The sequence below is a fragment of the Rhinolophus hipposideros genome (assembly GCF_964194185.1).
Source record: "Rhinolophus hipposideros genome assembly, chromosome: 6".
Lineage (NCBI taxonomy): Eukaryota > Metazoa > Chordata > Mammalia > Chiroptera > Rhinolophidae > Rhinolophus > Rhinolophus hipposideros.
The window spans coordinates 61,731,378-61,750,980 of NC_138052.1; the positions used below are offsets into that span (position 1 = coordinate 61,731,378).

Consider the following 19,603-nt stretch of genomic DNA (forward strand, 5'->3'; position numbering starts at 1 on the left):
AGAACAGCCGTTTAGTGGGTTCAGTAGGATGTCAGGAAAAGTAAGCAGTGTCTCCACTGCAAACACAAATCTATTAGCTATATAAGGACAACAGTCTAGGATACTGCTAACTTCTGATGATTCAAAAGAATAGCAGAAAGTATTTAGAGAATACTGAGTCTTATGGTTGTAATAGGGTAACACAACAAATGATACATTTACATATTTTCTCTCTAATTGAAAAGTTCAAAATTAATCTGAACTCTACAAAATCTGCTGCCAAATTGTTGTGAATTCTTTTTTCACAATCTTTCACAACAGTGTCTGGAAACATTGTTATAAAGCCATTGGCTGAAAAGCAGATCATTTTACAAAGTTATAAATTGGGAGTGGTGTTCCTTAAATAAATCATAGGTACATAACTAGAAAACTGGATCAGAGCTTCAAATCCCAGTTTTAAAAAGTACAGATTCATATTACTTACAGCGATTATGAATGATGCCTCAATCTACCGAAACATGTACATGAGATTCTTCAATCATATAGCACAAATCTGACCTACGTGAATTGAGTTTATGTAAAACGTCTATAGTCATAGATTTTCAGAGCAAAAAGTGGTCCTGGATAATATATCACAGGTTCGGCAAAGGCGGAAACTGAGGCCAGAGACTTTACATCACTTCTACAAAATCACCAACTTAGTTCATGACAGAGCTGCAATTAGAATGCAGATTTCCTGTGTCTTGGTCCAGTTTTAATTTAGAAGCCTTTCTTTAAAATTATTTCAACAATTCATTCATGAAAGAAAGTAACAGTCTATTTAGTTGAGGCCCTAATCTCTTTAAATGCATGTTTCTCTCTGTACAAGTAGAGTCTTAAAATATACCAGAAAGTAGACAGGCCTGAGGGATGATGGAACCTTCGTCTAAACACTTGGCTCAGATTGCTGTGGATATTTGTCACCAGTTTAAATTTCTAGCTCAAAGTCACCTTCTGACCCAGGGAAATGGGATACCATGGTACAAACAGGCGCTTAGAGCTTTAACTTTGATTTTAAGACAGGCTTCCTGATGAGAGATGAATAGGGAAAAAGTAATAATAATAGTGGGTTCAGTCTTCTGCCAGGAAGCTACATTTTTGCTTGTAGAGAGACTATAGTCCCATTATAATAAAAAAATCACGTTTTGCTTTTCCATCTGTTCTCTCTATCCTCAAGTCAAAGCCTCTATTCTTATTTTTTTTTTTTTGTATTTAATTCCTATTTGGGGACTTTGGGAGGTTTCTAAACAGCTACATAGCAGGGTATTTTACTTTCCTGAATTCAAGATTAAAAAACAACAAGCAACTTTACTTCCCTTCATTGTTATGAAGAGTCTTATAGTTCTTTGGATTATTAAATATTTATTTGGATCCAGCTAAGTATTCATCACAGAAAAGGCATGCCAAATGAATAACACCAGCTTTATAGAAACTTTTAGAGCTGATACAGAATTTCCACAGGTATTATATACTCCTTATTTTGAAACTGTGAGATAGCAAAATAAAAAATAATCCATTTTATAAATGAGAACATTAAGGATGCAACATATTATATTTATAAGAAATGTATAAGGAAAGAATCCGGACTTTATTCCAGTCATCAGACTCAGAGTCAGTGCTCTCTGGTCGCTGCCACCATGTTGAGTTAATAGAAGCTGAGTAACCACACAGCTCCTTACTGTTCCTCATTGACTATCTAGGTGGAGTTCATGCCATCCCTCACAGAAACAGTGACCAGGGTTCAAATAAGTCTGTCTTGACACCAGTAAAAAATCAGGAAAGTAAACAAATGTTTTATGTACTGAACGCAGTTTTACTTTTCTTGAACAACTGTACCTGAACCCTATGTGCAACCAACTGTCAAAATCGTTATGTTACAAAAAAAAGAATAAATTTAAATGAATATATGTACTGCCAAGTTTGCAAAATGCATCCTAAGACCAAAGTATAACTTTCAGGGTTTTTGCCAGTTTGTTTTTAACGGACTTACTTGGTGAATAATCAAGAGTTGAGCACAGGCTTGGCCCAAGGGAACAACATAAGCCAAGAAAAAGAAAAAAATGTGTTGTTGCCATCTCAAACCTCTCCCCCTCACCTCATTCTTCCCCAGGTGCTCAGGACTCACTGCTCCCCTTCGTTCCTCCTATCAAACCTAGGCACTGCACATGACCTTTTGAAAATTATTTCCATTATGGAGAAAACAATCTATAATGGCGCAATCAGGGAATCCATCCTAAAAATACTAATAATATCCACTTTTCTTCAGTGCCTATAAAGTGTCAAGAATTTTAATTTAATTCTTCAATATGCAGATGAGAAAACTGAATCTCAAAGATCAGTAACTTGCAGATGGCAAAATCAGGACTCAAATGTTGGATTCCAAAGACCCACACTCTATTAACTGCTTATTGAAAGGAAAAGGAAAAGAGAAGTTCTAAATATAGAAATTGCTAAGTGCTAAAGGCTCTAAGTATGGAAAAAGGGTAATAGTTGGGAACTGAGGGAATTTCCCAGAATCAAAAAAAAATCTCATTGTGAGACCATACCCTGTTCCTACCGCCTGTAGGCCTATAGAATACTATCTATATCTATATACATATATCTATATATTGCCAACAAATGTATATACATTTTAAGAAAGGAAAAAACTATTAAAATTGTAATACTCAATATATACCAATAACAAAAGATGAATACAAGTCACATTTAACTTCTGCAATTACAAGAGGTGCTCAAAGTGGTTACCATCAGCATCCAGACACTTCTGATTACGGCGAACTACTGCTTGAGCAACATTGACCAAAGTGTATATTCTTTTTTGGAACCCCCTGTGTGTATATGTGTATACACACACACACACTGTTAGCTCAAAAGAATAGAGATATAGTACTGTGGTAGGACTAATTTATTCTAAAATGACTGTATTTTAGGAGCATAGGGCTAAAAAAGATTAGAGGAATCAAAGAACAAAAATCAAGAGACATTACAAACTTCCCCAGCCCCTTTAGAATTCTTTAAATAAATCCCACAACATGAAGGAGGTCATGTGCCTTAGCATGGAGCCTTACATTTTAGTGTATCTTAATGCGGCTATCTGAGCCACCTGTTAACTGGAATCCTTGCATACCCACAGAGAACCCATGTCCCCATGCTCTTAAGCCTTCCATACAATGCACAATCATAGGGTTCTAGCCTGAAGAGATTCAAAAGTCCTCTTCAAAAACAGTGGGAATTTAGTAGGCAAATTTCCCTTTTGATTATACTTAGGGAACTTTCAGTGTCTATTAGAATGGAATTGAAGTTATTCTAAGATTTTCTTGATTGTGGAACCCATCGTGGACAAGGACAGAATGTCCACAACTGTTTCGTCTGCCTAGTCACAGAATCCATATGGTACTGGGGTTTCCACCCAGAGCAACGATGTCAGATGATTCTGATGGCAAGGGAATATTGAAGAAAAGATCGTAAAAGGCAAATTACCATATAAAGAGCTCGAATTACAAGGGAGTAATATTATTAAAACTGTGCATTGGAATACTAACTAGAAGGGCATGTATTTTGCATAAGTTCCCTATAGAATAGGAAAGAAGAGGACACCAACAAGTAAGTTTTGATAGGAAATTGAGCAAGAAGAAAAAGCCTGTAATTTAAAGCAAAATTTAGGAAGGCGACATCCAAATGGAGCTGCAGTGTGAGACCCTGATTCTCAGGCAGAACACTGAATGTCTGTCCTTGAAATAGAAAGGAGGTTGAAAGCATACTTTAAAATAAAAAATATTTTATTTCAAAAATAAAATAAAGTTCTATGTTTCAAAGCTGTTTTCCTAGAACTGGGTCTGTTCATCCACCTAGGAATTTAGTACCATTGCATCCATGGTACACACGTAGAAGGGACACATGGTTGCTCAGGTGAGTGTATCTTTGGCAAGTTTATGAAACGTATTTGTATGCTGAATATACCAAAATATCATGAAAAGAGTAATTTAATTATAATTTAAAAATACGATTTTAATTTTATTACATCATTCCCCCATGTACTTAAACACTGATAACTTTGTATTCCCTGATTTATCGCTATGGAACTAATTCTGTTTCAATTTTGTCTCATTCTCTACATAAAGAAATCACCTCTCTTATAAAAAAATTAAAACAAATCAATTCTAAGTACACTGAAATCTTCCCAGGCAAATGAGAACGTCATTGGTTCAGGAATTTATTAATTGTTTCTCAGCAAAATCCAGTTCAGTTTGACTATGTGTAAGAGAGAAAAAAATAAAAGCACAAACACATGCCTAATCTAACCAGTAGAGATGAAGATTTAAGTGGAAAAAGGGAAAGATTGGAGAAAGATTTTTTTATGAATGCTCAGAAAGACATAACACTTGGAGCACCTTAAGGCTTGAACACAAGTTCCCTAAGAGAATGTTCAGTTGTTCCTCTTCATTGGCCCCAAGTCTCTTCTTTTTTTTCCAGTACAAACTCATGTAAAAGGAAATTCTTGTATTAGAATCACTTATTTGCCCTGGAATAGCCAGTGCCCTTCTGCCCTTTCAAAAGAAAGTACAAGACTTCTTTATGAAACATCAGAGGTTTTGTGGTTGTAGTCAAAGACCAGAAAATTGTGAACTTATGTTTTTGCAGTTTATCTTCCTATGATAACCAGTTAAATTCACTGTCCACCAATCCATCCTATCAGAAATTCTAGATAATCTTTTAGCACTAACATGAGAAAGATGATGTCCTGAATTAAACTGTAACTTAACCATTTCTTTAATATAAAGCTCTGGGGAAAAATGATTAAGGAAAGATTTGAAAATACTTTCAAACTAGCATAAATGAATCTAATAGGTTCTTCTACCTCAGGAGCAAATAATAAGCATATAACTGCTATTTAAGGTCAATGAAAATATTTAATCTCTACAAATACATTGTATTTGCTATGGAAACCATCCATATTTTTAGAATTTCATAATAAAATCTAAAGCTGATGGCCACAGAACCACCATATTAAGTAGCAAAGATTTAATTCAAGGAATTCATAGCTACAAATTATCTGGTAAAATTCCATGTGCATACCTCCTTCCAAGTCAAACCTATCATTTTGTTGAAGTTTGACAAACTGAGAAGAAAAGTGCAGTAAAGTTAGGAAAGTCTGAGTATGAATAATATGCCTACATCCTACATCAGTTTCTGCTTTCTGGAGTCAGTTTCACAACTCTCCTGTGAGTGAGTAAAGGGAGTGAAGAAACCGGCAGCCTTTGGAAAAATGAAGAGACTTGCTGCAAAGTCTGGGAAAAGATGGTCACCCCTCCTACTGTATCCAAATAGTCCTGAGAGCTGCCTCGTAAATCCCTGAGCAGCGAAGCAATTCCTCTCATTCCAAATGCAACCCAGAGCAATGCAGTGTGGAAAGTAAGCCTCCAATTTTTATTGGAGACTTTTATGACTATCATATTTTCAGAAAGTAAACTCTGAAACAGAGCTGTTAGACAGGCATGTGGTAGCACTGGGGCATGGAATGGATCCTGCTTGGCTTGCTCACATACTGGGAACAATTGCAGAGAAGGAAATGTGTGTGGTGGTGTGAAACAGGAGAGGGGGGAGTGATGTTTCAAATCACATGGCCATTAGCAAGTCTCCAATGGAAAGAGATTTTAGTTTCTTCTGTTTTTTCCAGTAGTAAATCTACACAAGGAGACAATACAATAAAACTCTTCTATTTGAATAATAAACTCTTGTAATAGGCTTAAAATATAGCCCATTTAGTATTTTATAAAAATATTGATGTATTGTCAAAATGACCAGAATGTAGATAAAATTTGCATTTTAAGTTTCACACTAAACTTTAATCTCTTTGAGAGCAAAAATTGTTCATTTTTTTCGATAACATCTAAGGTTTTGGTTTTCATAATCACCTTAAAAGCATTTATTATTACCAATTATTAAATAGTAATGGAGTAATACTATCAACGATAGTTTAATGAGGTCCTACTATTGGTTAAGAGCCATACTACTATGCAGGTGATTTGTATGCATGATAGTTTTCATGATAATTATTTAAGGTAGATATTATTATTTCAATTTTATAGATAAAGAAGCAAAGAAAAATGCCCAAGAATATGCAAATATAATTTGCAAAACCTGAACTTGAAATCAACTCATACTTGAATGAATAAATGGTGGATTTCTTTAGATTTTTAAATATTTTTAAAATAATATTCTCTTAGCATAAAGGTATGGAATAACTATTACATACCTAATATATAAAATAAATTCATGACATGGAGGGGAACCTGGAAAGTAGAGGTAAAAAAAAAGGAAAAGTGTGTGTGTGTGTATGTGTGTGTGTGTAGTGGGAGTACAGTGTGTGTGTAGTGTGTGTGTGTGTGTAGTAAGGAATAACTCCTATTTTGAGGTGAAGAATGACAGCTGATGTGACTGAAATTCTAGAAATGGGCCAGATCATGGCAGGTCTTGTATGCCATGCTCAGGAGCTTGCACATCATTTTTTCTTCAAGTTATGGGAGTCAATCAAGGTTCTAAGGAAGGTAATGACATGATTGGATTTTAGTTATATATCAAAATAGCAACAGAGGGAATCTATATGAGTATATGTCAGGTGGGAAGTGGCCAGCTGGGAGGAAAGGAGATGAATTTATTTGTTATTGCAACAATCCAGGGATTAGTGCAATAATGATAATGAGAGCCAGAACTTAAGTATTTGTAGTAGAGAGGGAAAAGTATATTTGAAAAATATTTAATAGGTTAAATGATAGAATTTCATGACTGATGGAATTTTGCTTGAATAATCAGGTATGGTGATGTTGCCATTAATTGATATAAGGACTACATAAGATGATCTGTCTTGGAGAGAAAATGAGTTGAGTTTTGGATACACTGAATTTGAAGTGGTATGGCCTGTCCAGTAGGAAGTTGGGTATTCTGAAGTTCATATGGAAGGTTGGGGTTGGAGAGAGAGATTTGAAAAGTATCAGTATTTAGGTGTAGAGCAAAGCCTGGGGAGTGAACATGATTCTTAGATGATCTAGGAAGAGAATATACAGAGAGGACCCTTGAACTAAATCCTGTGAGAAAACAAAGTGCTAAGGGATATAGGAGGAAGAAGAACCCATGAAGCTGAGAGAGAAAGGTCAGGTAGGTAGAGGGAGAACCTTCAGAGAGTAGACTTTCAAAAAAGCTGAAGTGATCAATGATTTTAAATAAAAGAGAAAGGCCTAATACTGTTTCCCCAAAAATAAGACCAGACAATCAGCTCTAATGCATCTTTTGGAGCAAAAATTAATATAAGAGCAGTCTTGTATTGTATTGCATTGTATTGTATTGTATTATTGTATTGTATTATAAGACCCAGTCTTACAGTAAAATAAGATTGGGTCTTATATTAATTCTTTCTCCAAAAGATGCATTAGAGCTGATTGTCCGGCTAGGTCTTATTTTCGGGGAAACACAGTAAGAGGTGAAAGGAGCCCACTGGAACATCACACATGTCAGTCCTTCTCTTACTAGACTGCCTTAAATAGAACGGAGGGGCAAAAATCAGAGTGCAGTGGGATGAGTGAGGGCATGGAGACAGAAAGAAAACGATGCTGCTCCTTTAAAGCAAATGGGCTAAGAAGAAAGAGAGGGTGGGAGCCAGATAGGCCCTGAGAGAGAGCTGAGCTAGTTTAAGGGCTAAGGGGAAAGAGCCCACAGAAAGGAAGTAGTTGAAGTTATGGAAAAGAGAGCATGACTGATGTAGCAGTTCCCCTAGGAAATGGAGAATGACCGAAATACAGAAGAACCAATCCAGAAGGTCCTTCAAAATTCAATGATTTGGTGAAAGTCAAACATAGACCACTAAGGTTTGTATCTGTGATGACTGAAATTGGATTGTAATATCACTTTCTGTGTCTCATTTAAGTGCTCTAAAAGTACCTTCAGGTAATGTTTCCAAATGATCCCCCTCAGAGTCTCATTGGATTGACAGCGGTGTTTACAATTTCCCCAATTTCAGAGGAGGACCCAAAAGTTCAGTGAGGTTAAAGGGCTCTCTGCAGGTTGCAAAACTGCTAAATAGCAGAGATGGACTAGAACCCAGGTGTTCTCCCAGTGATGGCTGGACTTGAGCTTACTTCACTTACTAAAGTTTATATACTACAACAAGGCTATGATTCTTGTGGTGAGCAATGTTTCCACCGAGAATACAGTTGTTGTCATATTGAAACTCAATTTATAATTCTGACTGAGCAGACACCCAAAAAAAAGGAAAAGAAAAAAAAGAACAGGACTGTCTTTATTCCTTCCTAGATTTAAACTTTAAAAAAGAGCATACAAACATTTTTGAGTTTGGACATTATACAAGAAAGCTGTAGAGACAAACTTCCATTAATATATTAATATTAATTTATTAATAGTGCTAACATTACTATCTTCTCTGTAGAAGTCAACATGCGAGTAAAGAAAATCTTGTTCTATTATAATTTCCATAATACATTGTTCCTTACTGAATATATTCAGTACAAAATGAAACCACCTTGATTTCTTTCAAAGAGTTAAGTTTTAAACATAATAATATAAAAACACTAAGCCCACCAATATGGTCACAATTTTAAGGCAAAATTTTCCATAGGGTACACTTACCTCCCCCATGCAAATGCCAAGAGTAGATACTCTTTTAAATACTGAATATAACAGCTCAACAATTTTACATGAAATTGAGATTAAATATACATGAAATCTACGTGGAAAGAAAATTAGAGGAAAACCCACTTGTCAATATCTTCCTAACAATTCCATTTTCTTATATAAAAACTTGTTTGCCCAAATTTATATCATAAATCAATTAATAATTAACAATTTTTGTTGTTTACCCTAACATTACTATATCTCTCATATGTAAATCTAAACTTTTCAATGTTGTGATCCAAGTGCAAATAACACTAAGTCACTGATCCATTTTTAAATATTTTATGAATTCCATATAAGGCCAAGTGATGATGCATAAATTATCCTTGAGGTAGGAGCAAACTGTTTGATTAAAAAAAGATTTCATTCTGTGGCCACAGATTAACATGACTCCAATCTCCTAAGTCCCAGATCCTCAAAACAAAGTTTTCTCTTTCTGTGTTTACCTCATAACCTGAATTATGTGCATTTCTAGAATGATCAACACAATGAATTTCAGGGCTGCAGTGATAGTGCTAAAAGTGTGAGTAGCAGAAAGTAAAAGCAAGAAGAGAAAATGAAAACTACATATTCATCTAGAAATAGGATTTTATAACTTGTGTCCTTTATATGGAATGATTCACCCACCCCACCAAGAGGAGGAATTGCGCCTTGATTTTTCCAGAAATGATAGTGAATTTGTAACCATTTATGGACAAACTTTAATTAGGTAGACTTACAAGTGAAAGGAATAACTAGAAAAGCAAATTATTATCAAAGTCACAGTATATAACCTTGGAACAAGAGGCCAACTGGTCTACATCAAGATCAAAAGCATGTTAGGCAGAGATTTAATACAGTGGTTCACCAATTTAAATCAGTATCACCTAGAAAGTTTCCCAAATCCCATTCAAACCGACTAAATTGGGATATTTGGAAAGGAAGGAACCTAGAATCTATATTAGTAACCAGCTCTTCAAGTGGTTCTTTATACAGCCAGCTTAATACTTATTTGTCGATTGCTTACCAACTAACCTAAAGAGTCAGGGTCAAAACACAATATACTTTGTTTGTCAATATAAAGCATTCACTATACCTATTGGTCTACCAATCTATATACATGCATATATACATGCACACACACACACATATATATGTATGTATATGTGTGTATATACATACATATATATGTATGTGATGTATATTTATGTGTATTCTTCAAAATAATATTTGCATACATATGTATGCATATATAAGTGTGTGTATATATATATATATATATATATATATATATATATATATACTCTTCACTTTAGTTTGGGTAAAAATTATAAGTACTTCTAAATTTATTTGAAGAGAATAAGGAAACAAAGAATTGCTAACTAACATTTAAGAGCCATCCAGTGTTCTTGGCTTCGTAGTCTACGCAGAAGTGAATAATAACCAGGGTAGATCTGGTCACTCAACTATATTTTTTTTGTCCACTGAAACCAGAAGATCTATTCCATTGAAAGTGGCCGACACTTATGCTTATTGTGGTTGGAACTATAGTTCACCCCTGATAGCGATTCTCCCTTTCACATCCTTCATAACAAACGTAACCCTGCTTAGTAGAGGACATTGCTTGGGTCACCCAGCTGAAAAGACCACATTTCCTAGTTGCCCTTGTAGCTTTGTGTGTCCATATAACTAAATTATGGCCAACTACAAGTAAGTTGAAATGGCATAAAGATTTAAAAATCTCCATTAATCACAGCCTTTGTCTCCCATCCTCTATACAGATGCCTGGAAAGTAAATGCAATGGCTGGAGCTTCAGCAGTCATCTAGTACCATAATATCAGGATTTTACCTTGGGATATGAGAGTAGAGAGCTATAAGAGACTAAATCCCTGATGACTTTGTGGAGCCAATATACCAGTCTTTCACCACCTAACTAAAAGCTTCTTTCATATATATATATATAACAAAACACCTTTTCTTTGTCTGTTTAAACTACTGCATTCTGCTATGCGCAGCTGAACCTAGATTAAAATATTTACTATAAAAGTTTGCATGTACTACATGATCGAAAGTACCTTATCATTTGTCAATATTAAGAGTTTAAAATAATTTATGAGTGAACAAATATCTGAAGCTATGTGTTCCTATGCTCTACCTCTTTTAAAACGATCCCATCCAAGTACTGCTGAGTGTTAAGCATCCACGTCTTCATATTTGCATTTTAATGATGAAATAAATGGCAGACATAGTAGATAATAAAAATGCAGGAGACCATGATATAGAAAGGATTGTGAGCCTCTCATCTCCTAGTAATGAGAAGTTGGCTTGGGTCCAGGATATCAGTGTAGGGTTGCAACAGGAGGGTTGCAAATTTACGGTCCATGAGCCAGACTTGGCACTCAGAGGTATTGTATTTGGCTTATGCAATGCTTTCTGAAAATGTTAGTTTCAAATGCCTTAAAGTGGGTATCCATCTTCAGTTCTGCACAGGCCCATCAACAGTTGTTGAGGCATTAACACTCTCTTGCTTTTCTTGCTTCTGTTATCTGCCTGGCCTCTGAAAAGCATTGACATTTATAGTCTCTGGAAATAAAATGGTACATTTCTGCACCTTCCCTTCCCTCCACTGCTCCTCTGTTATTGAAATCAATGATTGATAACAAAGATTATTTTCTAAGATTAAGTATATCCACTTCTAGCAAGAACGTATAGGTGTTAGACCTTTATTTAGGAATATAAAAATTATTATAAATGGACTAGTGTTTTCTCCTACAAAAAAATAAATGGAGCCTTTCAAAGCATCCCCTACCACACACACACACACACACACACACACACACACACACACCACACACACATACACACAATACTCATGAAAAGCAATTTTGTCATCTTAACGCTGATTTCTGATGCTTAACAGTTTCATCTAAAGTTAGCCCAACTCCCAAACTTTCTCCTTTCAGTTCCCACAAAATTAAACAATCAATTCAATTCTTAAAATGCTGTGAGAAGTAGTAATGATTTTGGCCTAAAAGGCCTAAAACTTTATTTACTTCCTTTAATCTCATGACTCATAAGCATTTCTATCAGGGAAGCACTATACTTATGTTTTACATTTTCAGTAAATAACCACAGTCAAATAAAGAAAAAAATATATACCTTGAAGTCTTAAAAAGAAAAAAGAAAACTTTGTAAATATGTACTTAGATGTGATAACAGGCCTCTACATTTCCAAGGGGTCATATTTGTACACAAAGTCAGTATCATATTATATGACTTAGTTATAGCTGAAGTTGGGGAACAAGTACTTATTTTGCAAGTATGCCAAAGCATCTACCTAAGTTTACTCTCCTTCAAAGCTAAAATCACATGGAGTTTCAAAATTCTGACACTATTATTAAACTTCTGACAAGCCTGAACAGGGAAATAAAGTATTGACAAATATCCATACAATATAAATTAAACCAAAATATGTACGATAAGTCAATGCAGTACAAGTTAGGTAGCTCTGAATTCTGAAATTCTTTCCTGTATTACCTTTAATTAGGGCCATAACTAGTTTCTTTTGCTATTGAAATTTATCACATATATTCTCTTAGTTTGAGTTATAAAATAGAGGAATTTATTTTTTGCAATATGTATGCAAGCGATTGCTCTTTTTCTGTAAAATCTGATATTTGGAATTCCAGTTTCTGTACTAGTTGGTTATACTGAGGGGAGAGAAGTTGGTATGGAGTAGGGGACATTTCTGCACCAAGCATCACATTCCTAACATTTATGTAAATTCGTATTGAGAAAAAATAAACTGACCATTTTTCAGAAACAAATTACAGAATAATTACAACAATTTGAGAAAATCTTTTAACATATAGCCTATTCCATAACTTATAAAACATACCTTCAGTTTATTCACATGTTCAAATATTTTCATACATTATAAAATTATTTATTTTAAAATATATTAACAAGGAAAGTTGTAGTAATTAAGTTTTAAATTAAAGTTGGTTATTTGGTGAGGGAGGGAAGTCAACTGTTCCTTTTATAATCAGAGTTTCTATTTCTATTGTAATTTTCTGTATTTCCCCCCCTTTCCTGACTTCTACTTCCTATTCAATTATCTTCCCCACCCTTCCAAACAATGAATGTTTTTCTCACCATTATAAAGAAACTCCATAGTTTTAACTGTTATAAATTACTTGATTTTTACAACAAAAAGTAACATAAAGAGTTCCAAGGTTTTAGAAAGTGCCCCCTCTATGGGACTCTGGACAGACTGTTGAGTATTCATCCAAATTTTTATTTTCACTCTTTAAATAAATTTTAGAACTTGTAGTCTCTATATTAATTTTATAAACATCATCAGAGCAAAACCACAGAGAAGCAGGTATTAAAATACACATACACACACAAATATATATGTAAAAATAGTAACAAAAGTTTAATACATGTGCTTAGTTTTAAAAGCTCAAGTTTGATGTTAAATAGTTATGAAAATCTACAAGGTCCTATTATAAAAGAGTACGTGTCTGTATTTGAAATTTCAGCCCTGGAGAGTAAGAATTTAATAATCAGTGGAACAAATTTAAATATTTTCTTATATTCTATAGCAGCCATGCATTTTTGCTTAACCATACGGTATCACCCAACCTTAACATATGCAAATTGCAAAGGAAAAAAAAATTAGTAACCAGGCAAGATTTGTCTTAAATAAAAAGAAACTTGCATCTAAAGGATAATGTCCATACTTATACTAAGTGATAAATAAATTATATATAAGGCATGCCGATTTCCTGCCTTCCACCATCCAACAGGGAACCATCACTGTCTTGATAATCAAGTCAGTAGGGTGGGAAAATACCACTGTTTAAGAAATCTGGCTCCAATCAGCCTCTGTCCATGGAGAAATAAAGGAGACTGTCTCTCAGGAAGCAAAAGCGATTTTAAGATCACAAATGCAAATGGAAAGAAGTGAAAAGTCTGTAAAGAGAAAAGAATAAGGAGCCAAAGACAAAGAAAAATCAGTTATCAGACTGGCTACAGAGGTTTTTCTAAACAAAGAATTTTATGAAGCAGCTGAAGTTCCGTACAAAAAAAGACTCCACCCTACCCAGCTTCTGCTGCGACTTTTCCTCGCTCTGAAAAACCAGCCCACAGAACAGAACTCCTCTAACTGAAAGCGCCTTTAGAGCTCCGTTTTAAGCATTCTTCTTTTCTTTTAAACTTCCAACTCTCTAGATTCAGGCAAAAGGACTTATCCTAGGTTTCCCCAGAAATATTCAGTAGTGTACTCTTCCCAGGGCAGATGGAGAAGCTGCGAACTTACAAACATCCCTATTGTCTTCTAAGCCGTTTCCAGGTGCTGTCAGCCCCCTGCTCAACTTCAAACCAGAACCTCCTCTTCACGCTCTTCCTGCGGCTTAACATTCCACCTATTTCCCAAACCTAGTAATAAACACCACAAGCAAAGCAAAAGGCCAACTCACCATCCTCGTCTTCTTCCTGGGCTTTTATTGAGACAAATTGCACTAATAAAACAGTAAGAATGAGGAGAGGTCTTGCTTCCACCCAGTTTGCCATCATGTCTAAATATTAGACATGTGGGTCCTCTTGGGAGTGAAAAGTAGATTCTAAGGTTATTGTAGCACCATGAAGTCAACTGCGGGCTCTTCTTTCAGCACCAGCCCCAGGGCAGCCTCTGCAAACCCCCTTTTTCAGCACCAGCTCCAGCACAGACTGCGAAAACTTTTTTCAAGCGATGCAGCTTTAAATAGGAAGAATGCTGCCTCCACTTCTTTTCCTGCCCCTTTTCAGCTTGTTCAGGCTCATAACCATCCAGTGTCTGCCAAGCAACGGTCTGATTGATGGTAAACAACCAAATCAGAACACACGCCTCTGTGCCTTAAACTGTTCCTATTTCATTTATGTTTTAAACATAAATGGAGCTTAATCACAGAAACAAACATTTATTTCTCCTATTTTATTTCATTTAAAAAGCCTGTTAGAAGGAATGAGTCTTTATTCTCCCCTCCCTAACCTTTCCCCCAGACACACACCCCTTAACTTTTTCCCTATAAGCTGAAAAAGACATTAGGGAAGAAATACAGCCTTTTAGCCTAGTTTTTGGCATCTAGAAAATTCAGGTCTCTTGGTCACCTTAAACACTAAAAGGATCAAATTTTAACCCATTCTTTTGACTAAAGAGGAAATATTCATGTCCCCCTGCCAGATTCTGTTTCTTTTCCCAGATTCTGGAAGGAGACTATTAAAACTGTGCTCAGGTAAAGTCCAGGTGAAGAAATTGTTTTACACAAATAAATGTGTAGTGCATCATGCTTCGAATTAAGACCCTCTCCTTATGTCTCCATCCCTCTTGTAAGGGGGACACATCTTCAGATCCCAGAGAGTTTTATTATGTAGAAAACAGTCTGCTCTGTTAGTGTAAAGGAACAGGAAGTACACTGCCTTTGGGTGCAGAAAGCTTTGCTTCAAACACCAGCTCTGCCACTCAGCAATTTTGTAAACACAAAGTCCTTTATCTCTGTGCACTCCAATTTTCTCATCTGAGTAAAGGGCTTTGCCCTGACCAGTGTACAGGTTTCAGTGACACTAAAATGAGTAATATATTATTAACTAAGTTCCAAATTGCAAAGAGCTACATAAAAGTAGATAGTGGTGTTATTATCCCTAAACCAGCTTTTCGGGGAATATGGTAGTCCCAGTTGTACATACCATTTAAGAGCAATATCCATGAACTTTTGTCCCACATTCACGCTTGCCAAGATTTTAATGACCTCAGAGCATTCTACATAATCTAATACATTTGCTACCTTGAGTACACCTAAAATCAGAATTGCTATTCTATACAATACAGGGGAATCAACTGTTGATAGTTACCTGCAAGAAGCAGGTACTCTGCACTGTGCTAAGCACTGAGAGGGCGAGGATGACACCAAAGTGAAAGGCATGCCCACTGCTTTCAAGGAACACAGGTAGATGCTAAGAAAATAAGCATGAAACAAAGAAATACAAGCCACAGCATATATTGTGAGATGTATTGAGCTCAGTGGAAATTCAGAGAAAGGAAAAGAATATAGGGTGAGATTAGGTTAAGTAATGCATTATTACCACTTTCCTTAATAAAAGAAATCCAAGAGGCTTTGAATTCTATCTTTGAAATTAGTATCTCTGGAGAAGTATTCCAGAAGAGATCAGCTTTCCAAGTAAGCAGCTTTAACCCCATACCTCTCATTTTCACTTAGACATGTCTCATTTCAATTACTTCTGTCACCACCACACTGTTCCCCAGGGGTGGTGGCCTGTTCCCATTAAAATGAATGGGCTAAGTAAGAATCAAAAATCACCCTTCTACTAATTTTTTCTAGAATACCTAAAAGAACAGCACTTGAAAACACCTTGCTAAATATTCAAAAAGAACATCAGGAAAATAAACACAGAGAAAGAAATTATTCTCTAGCATGCCAGACATAAACACCCCAATACCAAAAGGATAACACAATTTTCAGGTACCTTGTGTGGAATCTCAACTGAAGTGCAGAGACAGAGGGCATTCATGGAGAATCTACATCTCTCAGAAAATGTTCTAGATGCTGAGGATACAAAGATAAGATCACAGGATTGTAGCAGAATCAGTGTACATAAAGGCTCAGTGCTTCTTAGACCAGTATCTCATGTAGTATCTGTTACTAGAAGTTATTATCAGCTTATCAATAGTTATGTTAAATTTAATTGTGAACACAGTCTTTATAAGAAAGATTAAAAACACAGGGCAACCTCTCACAGTTCCCTCCAGTTTCAGGGTCCTCTTCCCAGCTACCAAAAGCTTCTGGTATGACTGGGGGATAGCAAACATTTGCAGGAGAGCTGAAATAAATTATTTTCTCTTGTCCTTGCGAGCTTTGCTATGTGGGCTTTTCCTCTATGTTTCGCTGTAGGATCCGACATTCAATTTGGAAAACAGGTATTGACAAGGTGTGTCTATTTAATAGATGTGGCTGAATTCAGAATAAAGAACTAGACCATTACTCCTTGAATAACTGATTCCAGGCCTCAGTGCTTGAGTGTGGAGCTCAGAAATCTATAGCAATTCCAACGAGGCCCATCCCAAGTGCACATATAATAATATGTGGCTAATTGGGAATTTTCACCAGTCCTATTTTTCACAGCAACCTGGAAAGGTATTTATTATTTTTCTCAAGTCATATATAAGGAATTATGGTTCAAAGCAGTTTACTTGCTCAAGTTTGCTCAGCTAAAAAGTGGTAGATTTATTACCCTATTTCAGAGATATCTAACTCCAAAACACCTGGTCTCATTGCATCCAAAGCTCTTAGATTTACCCACAACACCAATACTTCCAACCTCAGAGGAAAAGTTGTCCTGGTGCCCCTTAGGGTTGATCCTTCCCTCTGCACAACACTTTTTTTTTTAATTAAAGTATAGTTGATATACAATATTATATCCCTCTGCACTCTTTATCACTTTGCTCTACATTTCCTTCAGGACATTACTCTTTCAGTCTTCTCTCTTTCCTCAAAAAATAAACGAACAAAACAGGATTTCCTTAACTCTATATTTTCTAGTCTTTTCTTCCTTCTACTCCTTCACCTCCCAGTTATACTTCATCTGAGTATCAGGATATCGCCACCAGACATCAATACCCCTTTGTTTTAAAAACCCAAAGATAAACCCAAAGATCTTTCTTTTTCTCCCTATAATGTCGCATACTCTTGACTACTCCCTTTTTGTTGAAACTCTTTCCTCCATGGCTTCCTGGTCCCACATACTCCTCTTATACCCCTTGCTTTTCTGGTCAAATTTCCTTTGCTAATTCCTCTCAGAAAGTTCTTGTGCTCACCACTGTTGTATTATCAGCTTTTGTCCCTCCTTGCCCACGTCTTGAGCTATATTAACTATTAGATCCTCTGACAGTATTTCTATTTATATGCTAATGACTTCCTCTCAGGGCTTCCCTCCCGAGTTACACTCCTGTATTTCTAAGTGCCTGCATTGAAATGAAACTCAGAATCCAAAATGAAACCATTATCTTCCATTGTTCTTTATACTAATTGACACTACCACCATCATCCTCTACCCAAAGATCGGAAACAGAGAACATTTCTCCTTCTCTCTCAATCCACCTCCACTTGCTCTCATAGTCTTGCTGATTTTGTTGTGTATGTGTCACTCAGTTACTTCCTTTTTTTTAAAAAAAACTAACTCCAAGTACTTACAAGATATAGTAACATATTTTAAAATAGTATAATGATAATAATAATAATAATAATAATAATAATGAAAAGGAGGAGAAGAAGGAAGAAGAGGATAATTCCTACTTCTTGGTTCCCATCTCCTTCAGCTTTCTTCTTTTGGCTTCAGCCATTGGAAACACAGATTCTCCCAGACACATAAGTAGTTTCACACCTCAGAATTTTGCTCAGGCTCTGACCTTTGCCTGATATAACTATTTCCCTGGTTTAATTCATTCCCTCATTCAACAAATATTTGTTGAGTGACTACTATTTGCCAAGTTCTACTCAAGCCACCAAGGATATAACTACAAACAATGCGGACAAGATGCCTGAGGCTGTGGCACTTACCACCTTGAGTGGACAAACAGCAATGAGCAAGGGAGCGAACAAGGTAATTGCAGACAGTGAAAGGTGCTGAAGGAAATAAAGAGCGTGCTGTTTTAGAGTGGCTCATAAGTTGGTGGTGGGAAGCATGCTACAGATGAGGCCCTCAGGACAGACCCATGTAAGGAGGTAATCGTGACTGTGATACCTAACATTTGAAAAGGATCTATCCCTGGGGACCTGGGGGTGGGGGAGGGATTTGGAAGGGGGGCGAATAGCATTCCAAGCGGAAGGAACAAACATCTGGTATGAGCGGCCTGGAATGGAGTATTAGTTTTCTATGGTTGCCACAAAAATTACCTCAAATTTGATATGTGGCGCAGTCAAAGGGTCTTCTGGTCTTTCGGCTTTCTGCTGAGAGGAGGCCAAGGCACAACTTTCTTTGGTTGCCCAGCATCCGGGTTCATGAGACACCAGCTGCCAGCACCATGCAGCAGAAATTTGACCCCAACGAGATCAAAGTCGTATACCTGAGATGCACTGGTGGGGAAGTTGGTGCTATGTCTGACCTTGCCCCCAGGATCAGTCCCCTGGGTCTATTTCCAAAAAGGTTGGTGATGACATTGCCAAAGCAACTGGTGATTGGAAGGGTCTGAGGATTACAGTGAAACTGACCATTCAGAACAGATAGGCCCAGGTTCAGGGAGTACCTTCTGCCTCTGCCCTGATCATCAAAGCCTTCAAAGAACCACCAAGAGACACAAAGAAGCAAACAAACAAACAAAACAAAACAAAACAAATAAACAACATCAGGCATAATTGAAATATCACTTTTGATGAGATTATCAACATTGCCCAACAGAAGCGTAACTGATCTTTAACTAGAGAACTCTCTGGAACCATTCAAGAGATCCTGGGGACTACCATGTCTGTGAGCTGCAATGTTGCTGGCCGCTACCCTCATGACATCAACAGTGGTGCAGAGGAAGGCCCAGCTAGTTAACAACTACAGAAGAAAATGTTTCAATTAAAGATCATTTGATAACCAAAGAAAAAAGAAAAAATATCATAACCTTAATGTATTATTAACTTACAGTTCTGCAGTCTAAGTTTCACCTGGGCTTAAATCAAGATGTCACAGGGCATCATTCCTTTTTAGAGGTTCTAGGAGAAAATCCATTTCCTGCTTTCTTAAGTTTCTAGAGGTCAGCCATAGCCACTTCCTCCATCTTCAAAGCCAACAACATAGCATTACTGTGAAACTACTTTTGTAGTCATATTTCTTTCTCTGATCACAGTCAGAAAGGGTTTCCCGCTCTTAAAGACA

The 19,603-nt window shown here is 36.3% G+C and overlaps 1 protein-coding gene and 1 pseudogene across 2 annotated transcripts in view; one reads left to right on the forward strand and one right to left on the reverse strand.

Annotated features, from left to right (window-relative positions):
• The window catches only part of COL5A2 (collagen type V alpha 2 chain), a 138,345-nt gene extending 123,818 nt beyond the window's left edge, over positions 1–14,527 (reverse strand). Inside the window, exon 1 of the mRNA XM_081050718.1 lies at positions 14,167–14,527. Coding sequence (XP_080906844.1) covers positions 14,167–14,263 — 97 coding nt within the window. The 5' untranslated portion in view covers positions 14,264–14,527. The remainder of the gene's footprint in view (positions 1–14,166) is intronic.
• Positions 14,528–18,764: 4,237 nt separating this feature from the next.
• Positions 18,765–19,279, forward strand: LOC308498881 (large ribosomal subunit protein uL11-like; annotated as a pseudogene). Its single transcript has one exon. The product of its transcript is annotated as a large ribosomal subunit protein uL11-like (transcript).
• Positions 19,280–19,603: the final 324 nt, after the last annotated feature.